Source organism: Phalaenopsis equestris, unplaced genomic scaffold, assembly GCF_001263595.1.
Source record: "Phalaenopsis equestris unplaced genomic scaffold, ASM126359v1 Scaffold000002, whole genome shotgun sequence".
In the NCBI taxonomy this organism is placed as follows: Eukaryota; Viridiplantae; Streptophyta; class Magnoliopsida; order Asparagales; family Orchidaceae; genus Phalaenopsis; species Phalaenopsis equestris.
The window spans coordinates 6,965,844-6,985,651 of NW_018164444.1; the positions used below are offsets into that span (position 1 = coordinate 6,965,844).

Here is a 19,808-nt window from a genome sequence, read left to right on the forward strand (position 1 = left end):
AATGATTTCAATACTATCACAAATCAATTGTCGTCTATTGAAATTGATTTTGATGATGAGATATGTGCACTGATATTGTTGGCTTCATTGCCAAATAGCTGAGAAGCCATGAGGATGACAGTTAGCAGTTCTGTAGGTAAATCCAAGCTGAAATATGATGATATTCGTGACTTGATTTTGGCTGAAGAGGTGCGCAAGAAAGATTCTGGCGAGGCCTCGTGTTCAAGTTCGGCGCTAAATGTTGATTCCAGAGGGAGATCACATGACAAGTACTCAAAGATAGAAAGATCAAAATCAAAGTCTGGTCAGCAGACAACCTGTTGGAATTGTGACAAGGCTGACCACATAGAAATGAACTGCATGAATCCTAAGAAGAAGGAGAATGATGACGCTAATGTTGTATCTGAAGAAATACAGGAGGCACTATTTCTGGCAGTTTACAGTTATGCTGAAGACTGGATACTGGATTCAGGGGCTTCCTTCCATACATCTTCTAACCGGGAGTTAATGTGAAATTATGTTGCAGGTAACTTTAGGAAGGTACATCTGGCTGATGGAAAAACTCTGGACGTGATGGGAATGGGAGATGTTGATATTGCACTTCCTAATAAGAGCAAATGGATTTTGCAAAAGGTCAGACACGTTCTTGAGTTGAAGAAAAACCTCATCTCTGTTGGGCAGCTCAATGAGGGTGGTCATTCGGTAGTGTTCTCAGATAACACCTAGAAGGTTATCAAAGGAGCATTAGTACTGACTAGAGGTAAGAAAACTGACACACTATATATGACTACATGTTTACTCAAGCGAGGACACATGAGTCAGAGGTGCATTATGGGGAAACAGAAGCAGATCAATTTCCTGAGAAGTGGTAGAGCGCCAAAGACAGAAAAATCGGACCTTGTGCAGACAAATGGTGGAGAACCATAGAGTTATGAAGAAATCTTGCAAGATGAGAATTTGGGCAAGTGGGAGCTGACCAAGAAGGAGGAGATGAATTCCCTGTCAGGGAATCAGACTTGGGAGTTGGCAGAACTTCTACCAAGAAAGAAGATATTGCACAGCAAGTGGGTGTACCGGGTGAAGACTGCGCTTGGTGGCAGTAAGAGGTACATGACTGGACTTGTTGAAAAGGGTTTTCAGCAGGGGCATGATATTGCTCATGCAGTGAAAGTTGTAAGCAGATACAAGAGTAACCCAGGAAAATGCTTGGTGGTACGAGGCTACATTGACTGTGATATGTCAACTGAGGGTGTTATTCGTAAAAAGCTGAAGTTATGCTCAACTTCAGCTGATCTTCTGGCATGAAGACAGGGGCTTCGAGTTGCAAGAAATGAGTTATCTATCTAATTGAGGAGATTCACCATCTCCATGATTGTCTAGTCTTGTTCTGTCGAAAGCAACTCATCATATAATAATCAAGAGTGGATAGTCAAACTAGATTAATCGATTGATAAAGTCCAGCCGACCAAAATCTAGTCAAATCCAACTAACCAGCTACATCGACTCAGCCCAAACGATTGAATCGGCCTTACAAAGCCAAATTCATGCTGGTTCAACCATCTGAATAATAGTGCAATCGAATAATAAGCTCATATATGTAAAATATCTAGAATAACATGCATAACTCCCATTAAAGCAGGGACACAAGTGTAATTTCACATGTCATACCATCTTCCATATAAATAATGAGATCATATCATAAGAAATATTTGATAGTTTTTCCCCTTCTCATGTTCTAACACATATGTATCTGTATAATTTGTCAACTACATTTAATAAAATTCACATCATGAAAGGCACGTTGAACTCATTTTTTTCATTTAGTATTTTAATTAGATTTTTAAACCATGTGGTTGATATGCTTTACAGGAATGATACATACACGTTTTATTTTGAAAACGTGCAAATTTCGAGAAGGCACTGATGGGCTTGCTTTCTCATTTTGTGGTGGGCAGTAAAGAAATAAGCTCATACATAAAAAATATCTAGAAAATCATGTATAACCCTCATTAAAATAGTAATAGAAATGTAATTTCAAATGTTATACCCTCTCCCATATAAAATAAAGAGATCATTTTATAATAAATAATTGAAAGAAAAAATATTTACTATTCATTAATGTTCATCTCTCTCTCTCGACCTTTGTGTCTTCCACTTCTTATGCTCAAACACATATGTATCTATATAATTTGCCAAATACATCTAATAAAATTTATATCATGAAATGTGATATTGAACCTTTTTTCAATCTAGATTTTTAAACCTTATGGTTGATATGTTTTGCAGGAAAGGCATGCACACACACATTTTATATTGAAAATGTGCAAATTTCAAGAAGACATGATGGGCTTGCTTCTCATTTTATGCAGACAAACAATAAGTTCATACTTATAAAATATATAGAATATCATGTATAACCTCCGATTAAACAGAGATAAAAATGTAATATCAGATGTTATACCCACTTTCACATAAATAAGAAGATCATCTCACGATTATTCTCTCTTCCACTTCTTATATTGAAACACATGTATTTGTATATTTGCCAAATACATTTAATAAAATTTATATCACAAAAGGCATGTCGAACAAATTTTTCATTCAAAATTTTAAAGCTTGTGGTTGATATATTTTGAAGGAATGGCACACCCACACACAATTTATAATGAAAATGTGTAAATTTCAAGAAAGCATCGTTGGGCTTGCTTTCTCATTTAGGGTGCATTTGGGACAGCTTCTTTGTTGTGGTGGTGTTTTGATAACGTTGTCGCCCTGTTTGTTTTTTGCGTTCTGATAGCTTATCCCGAAACTCCGTTCTCGGATCCTTAATAGACGGGGACGCGGGATCAACCCCGCGTCCCGCTTCTTGAATGGGCGTTCAGTTACTCCTGTGCCCTTCTCTCCGTCTCCTCCCTCCCTTGCCAAAACCTGCACTCATTTCGCTACGCTCATGTTGGCAGCTCTACCCTCGTCTCGCTCGCAATGCCGAACACGATTCGCCGTGCCCTAGCTTTCACGGGAGTCTCGCCTTCTTCTTCTGCCGAGAACGTCTCGCCCTAGCGTCGCTTGAGAGTCTTTAGAAGCTTGCTTGGGGAGGAGGTGCCCAGTTTTTTTGATGTTTATTTCTCAGAAAACTTCGTCGTTCCATCAAGTTTTGTTTATTAACCATGTGGTTGATATGCTTTACAGGAATGATACATACACGCACATTTTATTTTGAAAACGTGCAAATTTCGAGAAGGCACTGATGGGCTTGCTTTCTCATTTTGTGCGGTCAAGCAATAAGCTCATACATAAAAAATATCTAGAAAATCATGTATAACCCTCATTAAAATAGTAATAGAAATGTAATTTCAAATGTTATACCCTCTCCCATATAAAATAAAGAGATCATTTTATAATAAATAATTGAAAGAAAAAATATTTACTATTTATTAATGTTCATCTCTCTCTCTCGACCTTTGTCTCTTCCACTTCTTATGCTCAAACACATATGTATCTGTATAATTTGCCAAATACATCTAATAAAATTTATATCATGAAATGTGATATTGAACCTTTTTTCAATCTAGATTTTTAAACCTTATGGTTGATATGTTTTGCAGGAAAGGCATGCACACACACATTTTATATTGAAAATGTGCAAATTTCAAGAAGACATGATGGGCTTGCTTCTCATTTTATGCAGACAAACAATAAGTTCATACTTATAAAATATATAGAATATCATGTATAACCTCCGATTAAACAGAGATAAAAATGTAATATCAGATGTTATACCCACTTTCATATAAACAAGGAGATCATCTCACGATTATTCTCTCTTCCACTTCTTATATTGAAACACATGTATCCGTATATTTGCCAAATACATTTAATAAAATTTATATCATGAAAGGCATGTCGAACAAATTTTTCATTCAAATTTTTAAAGCTTGCGGTTGATATATTTTGCAGGAATGACACGCCCACACACATTTTATAATGAAAATGTGTAAATTTCAAGAAAGCATCGTTGGGCTTGCTTTCTCATTTAGGGTGCGTTTAAGACAGTTTCTTTGTTGCGATGGCGTTTTGAAAACGCTGTCGCCCTGTTTGTTTTTTGCGTTTCGATAGCTTATCCCGAAACCCCATTCTCGGATACTTAATAGACGGGGACGCGGGATCGACCCAGCGTCTCGCTTCTTGAATGGGCGTTCTAACGAAATTTTACTCCTATGCCCTTCTCTCCGTCTCCTCCCTCCCTTGCCAAAACCTGCACTCATTTCACTACGCTCATGTTGGCAGCTCTACTCTCGTCTTGCTCGCAATGCCGAATACGATTAGCCGTGCCCTAGCTTTCACGGGAGTCTCGCCTTCTTCTTCCGCCGAGCATGTCTCGTCCTAGCGTCGCTTGAGAGTGTTTAGAAGCTTGCTTGGGGAGGAGGTGCTGAGTTTTTGTGATGCTTATTTCTCAGGAAACTTCGTCGTTCCATCAACTGAGAATGGAGGTAGCAGTGGAGTATGAGTGAGGGTTGCTCTGTTCATTTTATATACTTTGTTTTTTTTTTTTTTTTTTTGCCTTGTTGAGGGTAAGATGATCCTTTCACTCTGGAGAAGGGAAGTTTTGTTTATCTTTTTTTTTTGGATTTATTTTCGTATTATTTTGGTTCAGTAGCTCTGTTAAAATTACGAGAGTTTTAGAACTATTATGTTGTTGTGATATTCATATTCTAATTTATACGCATTGTTTATTAAAAAATCATAAGATTTATTAGTCTAATGTATTTTTTTTACTGTTGTTCCTTGCTGCTTTTACATGTATTTATTTGTACTCAACCAAGATTTGTCGAGTAGAAGTTGTTGGCAAGACCTGCAATACTCATTAATGCTAGGATTGTAATGCTTTCTTTTATATCCTGTTAACGAGCAGTTCGTATGGCAATTGGGAACCAATGTTGGCTATTGCTGATGCATTGGCTATTTTTATATCCTGCTGATTTATTTTCCATTTAATTCTCTATTAATCATTTTTTCCTTGTCCTAGAACAGGGCTATTTTTATATTTGCTTGACATTGGTCAGATTTATAATTGCTAATTATTTGTATTGATTAGATTTATAAATTCATATTGCAAAACCTGCAATATAAATTTTGTATTGATGAGATTTATAATTGTTAATTGTTTGTATGTATCCAAAATGTATTTTCTGGCTTATAGTTTCACCAAATGATCTCCATAATATCTGCACAATGGCTAAACACCATTCGCTTCCAATGACCAACGTCGCATCAAATTGATAGCGGAGAGCGGCTTCCTAGTGAAGAAACACTTGTGTGGCGGATAGGAACCGTACGACTTCTTAGTAAAGAAACATTGTGTGGCCAAATAGCTCTTCCTCCGACCTTTCCATAGTTGAGAGAGGGATTGATTCAAGAAACCATCCTTGACCTCTTTCTTCCATGTGGCAAATGAGCGGGGAGTTGCTTTCGGCCCTTCGGTGACTAGTGCTTCTCAAGCCGCCTCTCCACATCCACCAATGGGGAGAGAGATCAGAGGAGAAATGTTCTCATTCGCCACTTCTGACTTGGACCGGTATGGATCCATCTTCAGGCGAGGGGACCAAGAGTCTTCTCCACATCTACCAATTAAATTTTATAACGTGTAAACAATCTTTTATCTACAAAAAGCATATAAATAAGTTCTTTTCCAAATGCACAAATCAAACATCTAACAGCTTATCTAGAACATAGGTACAATATTTTTTTATCTATCAGTTGTTTTCGAAACTTATAAATCAAACAGCTAGCCAATTTATCAGAATAAAATGCTTATAGATAGATTATCGAAAAAAATTATTTATCTGAATGACCTGAAGTAGCTGCAGAATCTTTCATATCACATAAAAAATACCACTATTTTAACTTTTTTAAAAGTGAAATACACCTCGTGCAAAAGTAAGGTGCCATTCTTGTAAAAATTGAAGTATATCTTTTAGATATGTAAATACATAAGATTTGTGTGATATTTATGTAAATCTCTCTCTCAAAAAGAAAAAAAAAACAGGAAATGAGTAACTTACAAAGCACCAATCAGAACTGTGAAGATAACAGAAAGGATAACTCCACCTGTGTATCCTCTATTTAATATCAGATTTGAGCTGTTCCACATTCCAAAAGCATAGCTGCTGTAGTTAAGGAAAAATACAAGCCCGGCACCAAAACCAGAAGCCAACCCCTCATAAATACAAGAAATATAGGCACCATTTAATGCCTTCTTATACTTCTGCACTGCAATATTCTCCCCTGTATAAGCTGCCACCTAGCAACATTAACATCATATTTAGTTTTTACCTTGAACATTACAATTTAGTTCTAATTAATGAGTTTTTTTTTTTCTTCTGCAGAATTCTGACTTCATTTTGTGCTGCCGCTTACTGTTCTAATTGAGCCTATGGTTTGTTCCACAATTTCTGAAGCTTTGGCATATGATTTTTGTTCATTCGAGGACATTTTGGATAGAACAATTGACAATACGGCGCCACAAACAGCCATAGGAGGAATTGTAGACAGCATGATCAATGTGAGTAGCCAACCTCTGGCAAATGAGATGGCGAAGGAAATAATGAATGTTGATATTAGATTGATGAACTTTCCAACCTGCAAAATTGAGACAAATCGGGAAATTGGTTTGAGATTTATTCTCGGAAAATAAATATCAAATTGTGTTCATTTTCTTAAGGGACTTTTGAAATTACTTTTATTTTTTTGTTTTTTATTATTTTTTTTATTTTATATTGTTTATTTTTTTATTTAAAATAAAACATGTTTGTATATTTGATTGAGATATGATTGTTTTGTAAAATACTGAAAATGTTTAAATAGTTTTAAGTGTTTTAAAAAATATGTTAATTTATTTTTAGAAATAAAAAATATAAAAATATAAAAAATAAATTAAAAATTATATTTTAAAAAATAAAAATAAAAGCAAAAATGAAAAATAAAAATGATCCTAAATGAGTCCTTAGAAAATAAAAAAATTCCTCTCGAGTAAAAATTGGATCATGTCTAACAAATTTGATGTGAATTTGAAACACAAAAGGTAGCGGTTAATTGTGGTCATTTAAAAAAAAAATTAAAATATGTTTGTTTAGTTCATTTTTGTATGATTTTTTTTCAAAGATAAATTTACTTATTTTTTAAAAATATTTTTAAAAATGTGAAAGTTATTTTATTATTGTTAAAAATAGCTAAGCATGTTATAATACATCAAATATATGTTTTTTTAAAGTAAAAATATAAATAAATTAAAATATAAATAAAGAAATAAATAAAATTCAAAAGTGATGCCAACAAATCGGATGACTAAAAAAAATTTGCAGTTTTTTATAAGGAAGTCAATCAAAATATAAGAATTATGTTTCTAAGGTATGGTTGTTTAAAATGCTTGAATAAGTTCTCAATTTGTGATGTTTCATTGAGACTTTGTCTTTGTCCCTTTTATTATTTTTTAATTTGGAATCATTTATATACTTCTATTATATTTTCACAAGCAATTTTGTATCTAATGTGGACCATTTTAAAAAATACAAAAATTTGCATACATTCCACATAATTCTTACAGATTTACACATATGGCACCTAAAGTTTGATATTTACATTTATTAAATCATGATACCATACACCTTTGCATAAAAAAATATGAATTATGATTTGAGCATTAAAAAGTTCAGGTCTTAAATATGTAAATACATAAGAATTGTTGGATATGTTTGTAAATGCCCCAAAAAATATTTTGTTTCGCATAAATAAAAGCATAGCTGTTGTCCAAAAGAATCCAACAAATATTTCAAGAAAATATTTTAATCCGTCCTTTTTTTCAAAAAAAAAATAATAATAATAATAATAATAATGTGGTCCTTAAAGGCCTCAACATGGCCCAAATTAGACAAAATAAGTGCAATCACTTATAGAAATTTTTAGCAATTTGGTCTCACAATCCATATATATTTCACATAAAAAAGGCCAATTTTTTATTTGAGATTATTTTTAATTTAATCTAATTTTGTATTTTTTTAATTTTTAAATATATGCTTATTTACTATATTTTTTCCATATCTTTTATTTTTTTTTCATATATATATATATATATATTTAAAAAACCCTCAAAATACTTTTCAGATATTTTGAATATCCAAAAAATAATAATTTTTAACTCCCCTAATATATAGTGGTGTAAATGAACCAAACACGAATGAATAGAGTTTGTCTTCGTGTTCGGTTCGTTTGAAATTTAGTTTGTTTGAAGTAACTTTGTGTTTGAAATTATTCGTGAAGTCACTGTTCATGTTTGTTTGTTAACGAAGGAGCCGAATGCCAGCCAGCTTGACATCCATAATACCCAAATTAAACAGATTTTAGTATAGTTGGATTTGTCTTATCGAGTCAGTCAATTTGGTTATAAGTTTGATGAAATCAGAGCTTTAGATGGCTTTTAATTGAAGTTTGAATTGTTTCTAAGGTATGGTTGTTTAAAATGCTTGAATAAGTTCTCAATTTGTGATGTTTCATTGAGACTTTGTCTTTGTCCCTTTTATTATTTTTTAATTTGGAATCATTTATATACTTCTATTATATTTTCACAAGCAATTTTGTATCTAATGTGGACCATTTTAAAAAATACAAAAATTTGCATACATTCCACATAATTCTTACAGATTTACACATATGGCACCTAAAGTTTGATATTTACATTTATTAAATCATGATACCATACACCTTTGCATAAAAAAATATGAATTATGATTTGAGCATTAAAAAGTTCAGGTCTTAAATATGTAAATACATAAGAATTGTTGGATATGTTTGTAAATGCCCCAAAAAATATTTTGTTTCGCATAAATAAAAGCATAGCTGTTGTCCAAAAGAATCCAACAAATATTTCAAGAAAATATTTTAATCCGTCCTTTTTTTCAAAAAAAAAATAATAATAATAATAATAATAATGTGGTCCTTAAAGGCCTCAACATGGCCCAAATTAGACAAAATAAGTGCAATCACTTATAGAAATTTTTAGCAATTTGGTCTCACAATCCATATATATTTCACATAAAAAAGGCCAATTTTTTTATTTGAGATTATTTTTAATTTAATCTAATTTTGTATTTTTTTAATTTTTAAATATATGCTTATTTACTATATTTTTTCCATATCTTTTATTTTTTTTTCATATATATATATATATATATTTAAAAAACCCTCAAAATACTTTTCAGATATTTTGAATATCCAAAAAATAATAATTTTTAACTCCCCTAATATATAGTGGTGTAAATGAACCAAACACGAATGAATAGAGTTTGTCTTCGTGTTCGGTTCGTTTGAAATTTAGTTTGTTTGAAGTAACTTTGTGTTTGAAATTGTTCGTGAAGTCACCGTTCATGTTTGTTTGTTAACGAAGGAGCCGAACGCCAGCCAGCTTGACATCCATAATACTTTCAAACAATAACGATTCGAACACGAACAAACACATTACTATTCATGTTTGGTTCGTTTAACTAACGAAACGAGAAAAAAAAATTTGTTCACGTTCGTCTAGTTTACTTATCGAACGAATGGAACATGAACTCATTAATGAACCGAACATGAACTGTTCGCGAACAACGAGCTTTTTTGACAGTCCTACTAATATATTTTGTCTAAAATCAAATTATAATTAAAATTAAATTAAACAAAAAAGAAAAAAACAAAACCTATAGTTCCAAGTAGCCCCCAAGATCTTGACTGCTCTCACAAAACTGATCACTCAATGGAACTCATACTCATTTCATACATTAAAAAAAGAGAAGCTTTTCAGCAAATTGCTCGTTTCATACATTAAAACAAGACTTAAGCTTTTCACCGTTCATACAAATTTGGACAACACAACTCGACCGAACCCCACCGAGGCAAAAATAAGACAGAATTTACATCCATCTGCTTGATCGTGACTGTCAATACCACCCTTCCAACAAGCAAACATGTCCAGCCACATGAGTAGTAGCCTTAAAAACACATCAAATGAGATATTTTCAGGCTCCTTATTTGAATGCAAATGATGTGGACTATGTACCAAGCTGGCAGATAGGGCTATAATTTTAAGTGTACATACACCAGGTCCAGCTCAAATCATCCTCAGCTTGAGTTTCATGTTCGAGCTTAATTCTATGAGTTCGAGTATGCTTATGAGCTAGGTAGTTTAGTATGGAAGAGGAAAATAAAATAATTTAAAATAGTGACATAGTGAAATAGTAGATAGAATGAGTACTTAAGGCTTAATTAATAAGAAATCAATTCATATAAAATATGATAAATGTTTTTTTTTATATATTGTTAATGATTTAAGGTACAATTGTTGAATCTTATTATATTTTATGTATATTTTTTATTGATTTTTTTAGATGAGTTGAGTCGGGCTGACTTGAGCTTGGTTTGTTAGCTCATTGAGTCTAGTTCACGAGAGATTTTTTGAGTTGAGACCGAGCCAGCTCAAGAGTCGGCTTGGCTTAGTTACACCGTATAATCAAGCCAAGTTGAATTGAGTTTGACATGGAATGAACTAGACTTGATCAAATCATAAGTTGTTTATGTTCAGTTTTAACTTGAGCCGAGCTTTCACATATGTGTCCATGCTTGTCTTGCTTAATATTTTTAATGTTCACGCTTGATTTGTATTTCACATGTAATAAGATAAAAATTCAAATGGGGACATGAGATTTTACATAAAATTAAAATTTTGATTTGAACTTAAAATTTTTATATAAAGCTAATAATAAACTAAAAATTCAAATGACATCTTGATTGTTATATAAAGTTATTAACAATTAATTTGGTAGATATAAGTAAGTCAACAATTGAAAATTTTCAAATTTGTATCTAATTAATTTAAACCAAGTAAAATAAATAATATAAATTAGTACTAACAAATTAGCTCATTAAAATAAAAAAAAATATTAAGCTTATATGCATATTTATATTAAATTATAATGTATTATTATTAAATATATATGATTAAATAATTTCCACTTAAAAAAAATTATTTAAATAATATAACATATAAGTATAAAACATCTATCAAAGTTATTTTTCGAACAACAAAAGAGTTTGTTCGTGAATAATAATAATCGAAGTGGACTATGTTCAAATTGGTTTATTTAATCTTGAGTTTTAAAGGAATGTTCAGGCTTTTTATTTATTAATTTGAATGAATATGATTGAAAATTAATCAAGCCAAATTTACATTATTCATCAAATGCATTGGTTCATTTATAACCCTACTGGCATACACGCAATTTCATCTTTGATGTTACATGCAAACTCAACATTTACAAGATTTTCAGTTGGACCTAAACAAATGCATTGGTTCATTTATAACCCTACTGGCATACAGGCAATTTCATCTTTGATGTTACGTGCAAACTCAACATTTACAAGATTTTCATTTGGACCTAAACGTCATGGAAGAAAATTTTCAACATTCCTTAGAAAACTTCTCCATACATTTCCTTACCTATGATGCATCACCAATAAATTTTTATCATATATCAAGGCATTTTTAGAAATGTTCCATATTCAATCCAAGGCAATCCAGGTCCCCAATTTCAAGAAGTTTATAATCAAACTGACCATTTCGACAAAACGAACCTGATGATATCAAAGTTGGGGGCAATTCGAGTCCAATCAACAAGTATCAAACCATTAAATCATATTTGGAGGTTTTGGATTGTTAATTAAATGATCAAATAAATTTGGATTTGACATATTTATTGTGAAATCATGCGCTTCAACGAGAGGAATCCAGCAAGCCCAAGCTAGTTTAATTATGAGATAATTAAAGTACTCAATTTATTAGAAAATTTTCAATGATAAATGGGGATCAATGTGGGTCATTCGATCATGTGATTGAGAAAGTTATTTGCTAAAAGACCAAAATGCCCATACCCTAGATGCTATAATTAAACCCCCTCTCTTCACTTGAGGGGGAAGAAGGAGAAGTAATTCTAGAGCCTGGTATAGATTGAGGATTTGACAATAACTTTCGACATTTGTATCTGTCGATCATCGTTCACCACCACTACCAGTCGTCGACCACCCATTATCGCCTATGCTCTTTGTTGTTGGCGAACCCTAGTATCTCAAATACAACAATAATATAAAACACAATATTGAAGATCCGACAATAACTTCTCACCTTTGTAACTATCAACCTTTATTGACCATCGTCAACCGTCACTGTATATTGTTGTTGACCACTGACAATCGACGACCACTGCATAGGACTGGCATATACAAAATACGGCAGTTGTTACTAATATATGTATTTTTTCCTTATGTCATATACGGACGAGTGTTATTTCTAGTGTAAAATAGAATACTCAAAAGAATGGTTATAACAAATCGGTGTAACACCAATTACGACCCCATGTGGCAAACCATCACATATTTGGTCAACTTCTACTACAACTTCTAACTACCACCTACGTGGCCAATTGACCATATTGCAATAACCAAATATAACCTATGTAGCCAACTATGATATATTTGAACAACTCCACAACAACTGCCAACTTTTGAGCTCCTATTGATGTCTTCATCTCCATAGTAGCGCCAAACTCTTCTGAGATCATGCATTTTGGGATTCTCCGGCTTCTCAAATGTGTAAAAGTCTCCATTCGAAGTTAGCACATGTGTCTTGTATAAAATAATTATGTATCTTTTGAGGCTTGTGTCTTCTGAGATTTTCATAGAAATATATACCTTATGATGCTTGTGCATTCTGAAATTTTTTATGTACCTATACCTTTTGAGGCTTATAGCCTTCCAAGATTTTGAATGTACATGTTTCTTTTAAGGCTCGTAGTATTCCAATGTTTTTTAATGGAGATCTTATAAACCACTTGCTATAAAGGAGTTTTTTTTAGTGAGGATATTGTCTACTATTAGCCTCTTATCAAGGCTTGCCTCATGAGATCATCTTCTAAGAATATATTGAAAACATTGTGTGCCACTTGCCCTCAAGGAAACTTTCGAGTGAGGAAAGTATCCACTATTAGCATCTCATCGAGACTTACTTTATGGGCTTATCTTTCAGGGGTATAGGCAGAGTTATTATCTATCACTTGCCCTCAAGGGATATTTCTAGTAATGAATATATCCATTACTAGATTCCATTGAGACTTGCCTTATGCTTATCTTCCAAGGATATGAGTGAAGGTCTTGCCTACCGCTTACCCTCAATGAGTCTTTTTAGCGAGAAATATATAAATTACTAGCTTACTATTAAGACTTGTCATTCTAGGCTCAACTTCTAGGGGGTATGGGTGGAGATATTATATTCCCCTTGCACTCAAAGAGCCCTTCTACTGAGAAAGGTATCTACTACTAGCTTCCCATAAAAACTTACCTCCTTGACTCATCTTTCAAGAGTACGGGGGGAGACCTTGTCTGCCACTGGCATCAAGGGCTCATTTTAGTTATGAATGAATTCACTACTAGCTTCTCTTTGAGACTTGCCTTCTAGACTCATCTTCTGAGGGTATGGGTGGAGACAATATCTGTCACTTGTTATCAACGGCTTTTTCTAATGTGATGTATATATTACTAGCTTTCTATTGAAACTGACCACTTAGGCTCGTCTTACAAAAGTATAGATGAAGACTTTGTCTGTCACTTGCTCTCAATGAATTTTTTTACAAACAAAATCTTTCATGAGAATAAACAAAAACTCATTGATAATAAATAAAATTCGTTAAACAATAATTCTTTAAAGTAACATGAAAATTCTTGTTATTAATAAAATTAGAAGCTTATATGCTAGGATGAAAGTAAAATGTATTTTACTCAAATAAGATAAATTGTAAATGTACTTTTCATTCCATAATCCTAATGATTTTCTTCATGTTTTCCTCATCTCGTTCCATTAAGTAGCAGCCCAGGTCACCTCGACATATCAAATGTTCAATTCATTCATTTGAGCAAAAAAAAAAAAATATATATATTTATCGAATGCCCTTTTACACGTAAAAATAAAAATATTAAAACTGGCTTCCAGCATCAAAATTTTTTAACGACCATGGCCACTTAATGACCCCTTCATATTTATATTGTTGGCACATTAATTTTGATTATAAATTTATTGAAACTTAAATTTGGATGAATTTGAATTTGATTCTAAAAATAATCTCATCTAAAATGCATCGAGACACATATGCCATGTAATATTTTTTTAATGAAATACAAATGAAATAGATAAAAATCCCTTAAAGAAAACACATCCTGTTCATTGTATCACCATCAACCAGGTTTAGTAGCGTACTCAACGAAGGTTATAGTCTATATTGTGGTCTCAATGGCTCACACGTTTAAATGCATGGACCACAAACTTAAAACAACTAGTGGTGGCCATTTGCCAAGGTTTGGATAATCATTAACAATAAATGATCAAATATAAATCTTTTAATATGACTTGTATATTTCAAAATTTTTGGGTATAAGAGCTGAAATTTTTAATAATTGATCTGAATTTTGTTTTTGCCAAAGTTTAAGAGCTGAAATTTTTAATAATTGATCTGAATTTTATTTTTGCCAAAGTTATGAATGAGATAATTTCATTCAACGATGTATATTTTGTAGGACTTACAAGTTGCACAAAATTAAGTCCCATTTAGTCTAATCAAAGGTTTAAAATGTAATTTATATATTTTTAGGTTGTTTGAAGGTTAAATGGTATCTAATTTTTTTTTTATTTAAATAACTCTATTAAGGAATTGAGATATTTAAAAAATAATAATACTAAAACTATGAATGAAAACTTATTCAAAATGTCCAATGGTGTATGTAAGGGTTTGTTTGAGATTAATTTTTATTTTTATTTTTTCTTTATTTTTTAAAAATATATTCTTTAATATGTTAAACTTATTCAAAATGTCCAATGGTGTATGTAAGGGATTCTTTGAGATTAATTTTTATTTTTTATTTTTTATTTTTTTTAAAAAATATATATTCTTTAATGTGTTTTTAATATGTGTTTTTTTTCTTTTGTTTCTAAAAATAAATAAAATTATTTTTGAAAAAACTTAAAACAACTTTTAAATATTTTGAGTATTTTAAATAATAATCATATCTTAATCAAACATACCAAACATATTTTATTTCAAATCTAAACATTAACAAAATAAGATAAAAAAAAAAAAGAAAGCAAAAAATTAACGTGAACCCAAACTCCTAAGCTTCATGTTTAATTAATTAAAATATCGCCTTCCCCAAATTTGTAAATGTCAAATTCTAACAGATTCAGAGTAATTTATTCAAACGGTGTCCACTGCCATCTACCAATAATCAATGAACCTCATCTTCCCAAATCCCATTAGCATAGCCTCTACTTTTGTTAGGATAACCTCTTATATTCTTTATTGATTGTTGCGTAATGCTCGACAATGACCTATTGTCTACATTTTTGAGCCATCAATATTTAATGTATACCTTTTTGATTGTTTAATATCTACTTTTTTAAGAGAATGGCCAAAGTGATTACTTGCTATCTAATACCAATCAATGCTCATTATTTGCTCCCATTTACAGTAGGTATCCATTCTTTTGGTCATCATGTCTCTCGTCATATTAAAAGGATGATCTAGATGATTGTCCAACACTGTTGGACTTTTCACGTTTCTACTTGATCAATGATCAATTTTTGTCAATTTCTTATGATGAAATCTCTTTCAAGTATTGTGTAAGAAAATAGGCAATTCCATCATTTTGCTCGCCTATACCACAGCTCTGTTGCTCTTTCTCACGTCAAGCAATGCGCATTCATTCCTATTTTTGTGAACATAAATAGGTGAAATATATGCGTTTACAGGCTTACAAGTCTCATATGGAAGCTTTTGTTGAGCATAATAAAGTGACTTTCTGCTATCGCATAGACTTGATGAAAGGATTCATTATGTTTTTAACATCGCTTTGTTATTAAAAAGGAGTACTTATCTGATTTCGTTGAAGATTGGAAGATCACTCATGTATTCTCTCCTCTTGTGATCTGCATCCATGCTCTTCGCCTCCTCTCCTCGGCTGCTGTCTCTTTTGTGTAAAAAAAGCTAAGGTTATTTCTAGTATACTGTGTTGTATTATATTTATTTAGCTGTTATGTGAAAGGACTAGTCTACAATTTATTTTATTTACACATTTGCCACAGATGTAATCTATATAATGAATGGGCTGCAAAAGAAAGAAAGAATGAAATGAAATAGAATTTCTATCCTGTTATTTCTTCCTCTGCTTCTCTTTTCTTTTATGGTATTATAGCAAGACTCTCCTGAAGTCATGAAGATTCATGGACTCTCCATCCTCTCTCTCCTCACCTTAGTCCGGGAAATGGGTCGGGACGATGGAGCGGACCCAAAGCAGGTGATTGAACCTGTGTGTACGATCAAACCCAAGAGATAGGGCGATCTGGCAAGGGCGGTCGATCGAACCTAGAGAAATAAGTCTATCTGGTCGAGGCGGCTGATCGAACCTGGAGAAATAAGTGGATCGGGTAGAGGCGGCTGATCGAACTCAAAGTGGGCGATCGAACTGGTGCGATCGATCAAACTCAAGAGATCAGGGGATTGGGTTGGGGCGGTCGATCAAGCTCAGTAAATGGGTCGATCAGGTTGGGGCAACCGATTGGAGCCAATGCAAGTAATCAAATCAGTGTGGTCGATCAAACCCTAGAGATCGAGTGATCGGGCTGGAGCGGTTGATCGAACTCAAAGCAGGTGATCGAATTAGTGTGGTTTATCAAACCGAAGAGATCAAGCCTGGGAAATGGGTAGATCGGGCCGAGACGACCGATCAAACTCAAAGCGAGTGATCAAACTGATGTGGTTTATCAAACCCAAGAGATCGGGCAATCTCATTTGGGCAGTTAATCGAGCCCGAGAAATGGGTCAATCGGGCTGGCAAGGCCAATCAGACCCAAAATGGGTGATTGAACAAGTGTAGCCGATCAAAACTAAGAGATCAAATGATCAGGCCGGGGCAGCCAATCAAGCCTAAAACGGTCGATCAATCAAACCGGTGCGATCGAGCCAACTGAAGTGACCACGCAGACAAGCAAACAAAATGCAACGACGCCACAAATGATCATACAACCCAAAATACTCGACGACACTTCGAAATCGATTTATCGATCTCACATGGAAACTAGGGTTGAATTGATAGAGAGGCATCAATGTCATATTGTGCGAAGTAACGTGACCTTGCCGCCCGTTTACGACGTGGCTCAAGGAAAACTCTTTGTGATCGAACGAATTACGACCAAAGGGATATCGTCATCCACCCGATCATTTGATTTCACTTATCCATCCAAGTGAAATCATCAGAGCAAACGATGAGGTTGACATAACCTTGTCTTTTATGGGATTTAGGTGCTAGGGCTTTATGGAAAATGCTCGAATTCGTGTGGGAGAGTCCACGAATTTCCCCTATCGGTCTCCTCTAAGCACAAAACCCTATTTCTTAATCTTTTAACAACCAGACATAGGGGCCTCAAGGAAAGGAAGTTGCAAAGGATTAAGGGATTTTACCTACGTATCGGTTGATCGAATAATTTCTTTCTTAGGAAGAAGCTCCCCTCGCTAGAGAGAGTAACGAGGCCATGAAATTTCTTCTCCAAAGTGATGAAGAAGATAACAAGAATGCCAGAATCTTCCTTCTGCAAAGTCAAGAAGAATCTCTTCTCATTGGAGAGTCGTTAGAAAGTTCCCTGAGAGGGAGAAGATGACCACAAAAATGGAGGAAAAGATGAAGAGAATGAAAGAAAATGTTTTCCCTCACCTTCTCTTTGAGGAAGAAGAATAAATCATCCAGGAAAGCTCCTTAAGAGCTCCTCCCAAGCTCCCTTGATCTTTCTCCCTTCTCCAATTCCAATGGTTGCCATCAAATGAAATGAGGCCCTTTTCCCCTGGTTAAACCTCCTCAAAGGGCTTACCCAAAAGATCTAAGCCACTTTCCCCATTTAGCATGGTCCCTAAATTTTTTTTATGCCATTTTAGGGTGGAGAATCAGACAATAAGGAGGAGGACCATTGGTCATGGTCGCCTCACCAATGGGAAACCAGGGTTCGGAGGTCAAAAATTGCTAAATAGGTTCTGGCAGTGTGGCCACACCAGGCTCGGGCATGGTCACACCATTGTTCAAAGTGTCGCAGATCGGGCTCCGACGTGGCTATGCCCAAGGCCCAAAATAATTATGTCGGATGCTCTATCTGGCCGAAGTGGTCACACAATCCTCGGGCATGGTCATGTCGGTTGAGGCACCTGAAGCACTTTGGTGAGGCTTTGGCATGGTCACATCCGATATAGGCATAGTCACACCACTGGTTAGACATGGCCACTCTGGAATCAGGTGTGGTCATGCCATTCCCTAGAAAATTTTGGCTTCCTAAAAGGTTCGTTGAAGGGGTTTCAACCCTCATGTGAACCTCCAGAGGCTCCGATATGAGCAGTTACAACCTTGGGATCTCCTTAAGGTCCAAACGCTTCTCAAAAAAGCTCGAGAAGGTGAACTGTACACGTGTTGCTGAGCAAGACAATTTAATCATAAAATTCGTCTTTCCAGACCTTAAGTTTAAGGCACGAACACACATGAAGCAACCTCATCAATGGTTTATATCAAAAGAGTATTTGTATTAGCCATATAAAGCCCCATGCCACATGAACAAAATTCACCGCAGAGGATACCAGTGGCGATGCTGGTTTGACCACGATCGACTGGGAGTACGGCTATGACGTTATAAAACCCAACTATAGTGCTTTGCTACTGAACGATGAGGTTCTGCATAAAAAAAGTGGATATCAACACATATCTTAAATGTCTAACACCAACAGACGTTGATTATGAAATATATGCAGAAAACTTAGGAGAGAGATTCCTTGCCCTCAAGATAATGAATAGGGATATTATTGGCATATCGGGAAACAACATGCATTAGATTTCACTGAGAAATGTGGTATTTGTCAGTTTTATTCTAATATTACACACATGATACTGATAGAGCTTTTGTTCCTCCAAAGCCTCTTTGCCAGACTTGTTATAGAGGGGAAAAGTATAGGCTTTACCTCTCAAGCTCTGGGGTTGTGCCTTAGAATGGTGAACATTAGAGTTGGAGGCTCCATTATTGTTAGTATTGGATTTGTTGGTCATTTAGTGATTGCCACAAATTCTATAATGGTGGGAGTACTTCCTCACAGATGATGTCAAATTATTGCATGCCAGAGAATTCACCGTGATAAAAATATTAACTTCTTAGTGTTATCGAAATCCAACACAAACACACATAAAAGAAAGCTAATGGAGGGGACACCAAGAGTTTTTACTTGAAAAATCCAAAAAGATAAAAAATCATGAGACCTTGCTCATTTGAAATGATTCCATTATTATGATGTATGTTACAAGATTTTGATGCCCTTAAACACTAATATAGTAATCCAATGATGTCAACAATGCATCACAAGAGTTGGGTGATCTGGCAACAACAGTGGTGGCGGTGATCCAACGATAGCAGCAGTGCGCCACAACACCCGTAGTGTACTATAATAGATGCAATGTATTGCAATAATAATGGCGACCAGTCAACGATAATCCGACATGGCAGCGACCTACAGATGGTCTTGCGGCGACATTTTTAGGGTACGTAAAGTCTTGTAACATACATCAAAAAGTTGAACCATTTCAACTCAATTTCAATTAGTGACGTGATTACTTTTCTTTCGAGTTTTCATTGTGTCTCATCTATCAAAATTTTTTTT

General features: G+C 34.0%; 1 protein-coding gene across 1 annotated transcript; it reads right to left on the minus strand.

Moving 5' to 3' along the window:
- Positions 1-6,013: 6,013 nt before the first annotated feature.
- On the minus strand, positions 6,014-6,719 carry LOC110017963 (ABC transporter B family member 11-like). Its single transcript, XM_020715150.1, has 2 exons — positions 6,418-6,719; positions 6,014-6,301 (listed from the first exon to the last, which is right to left on the minus strand). Exons 1-2 carry the CDS (start codon positions 6,553-6,555, stop codon positions 6,059-6,061), a joined length of 381 nt encoding a protein of 126 aa, XP_020570809.1. The 5' UTR covers positions 6,556-6,719; the 3' UTR covers positions 6,014-6,058.
- Positions 6,720-19,808: the final 13,089 nt, after the last annotated feature.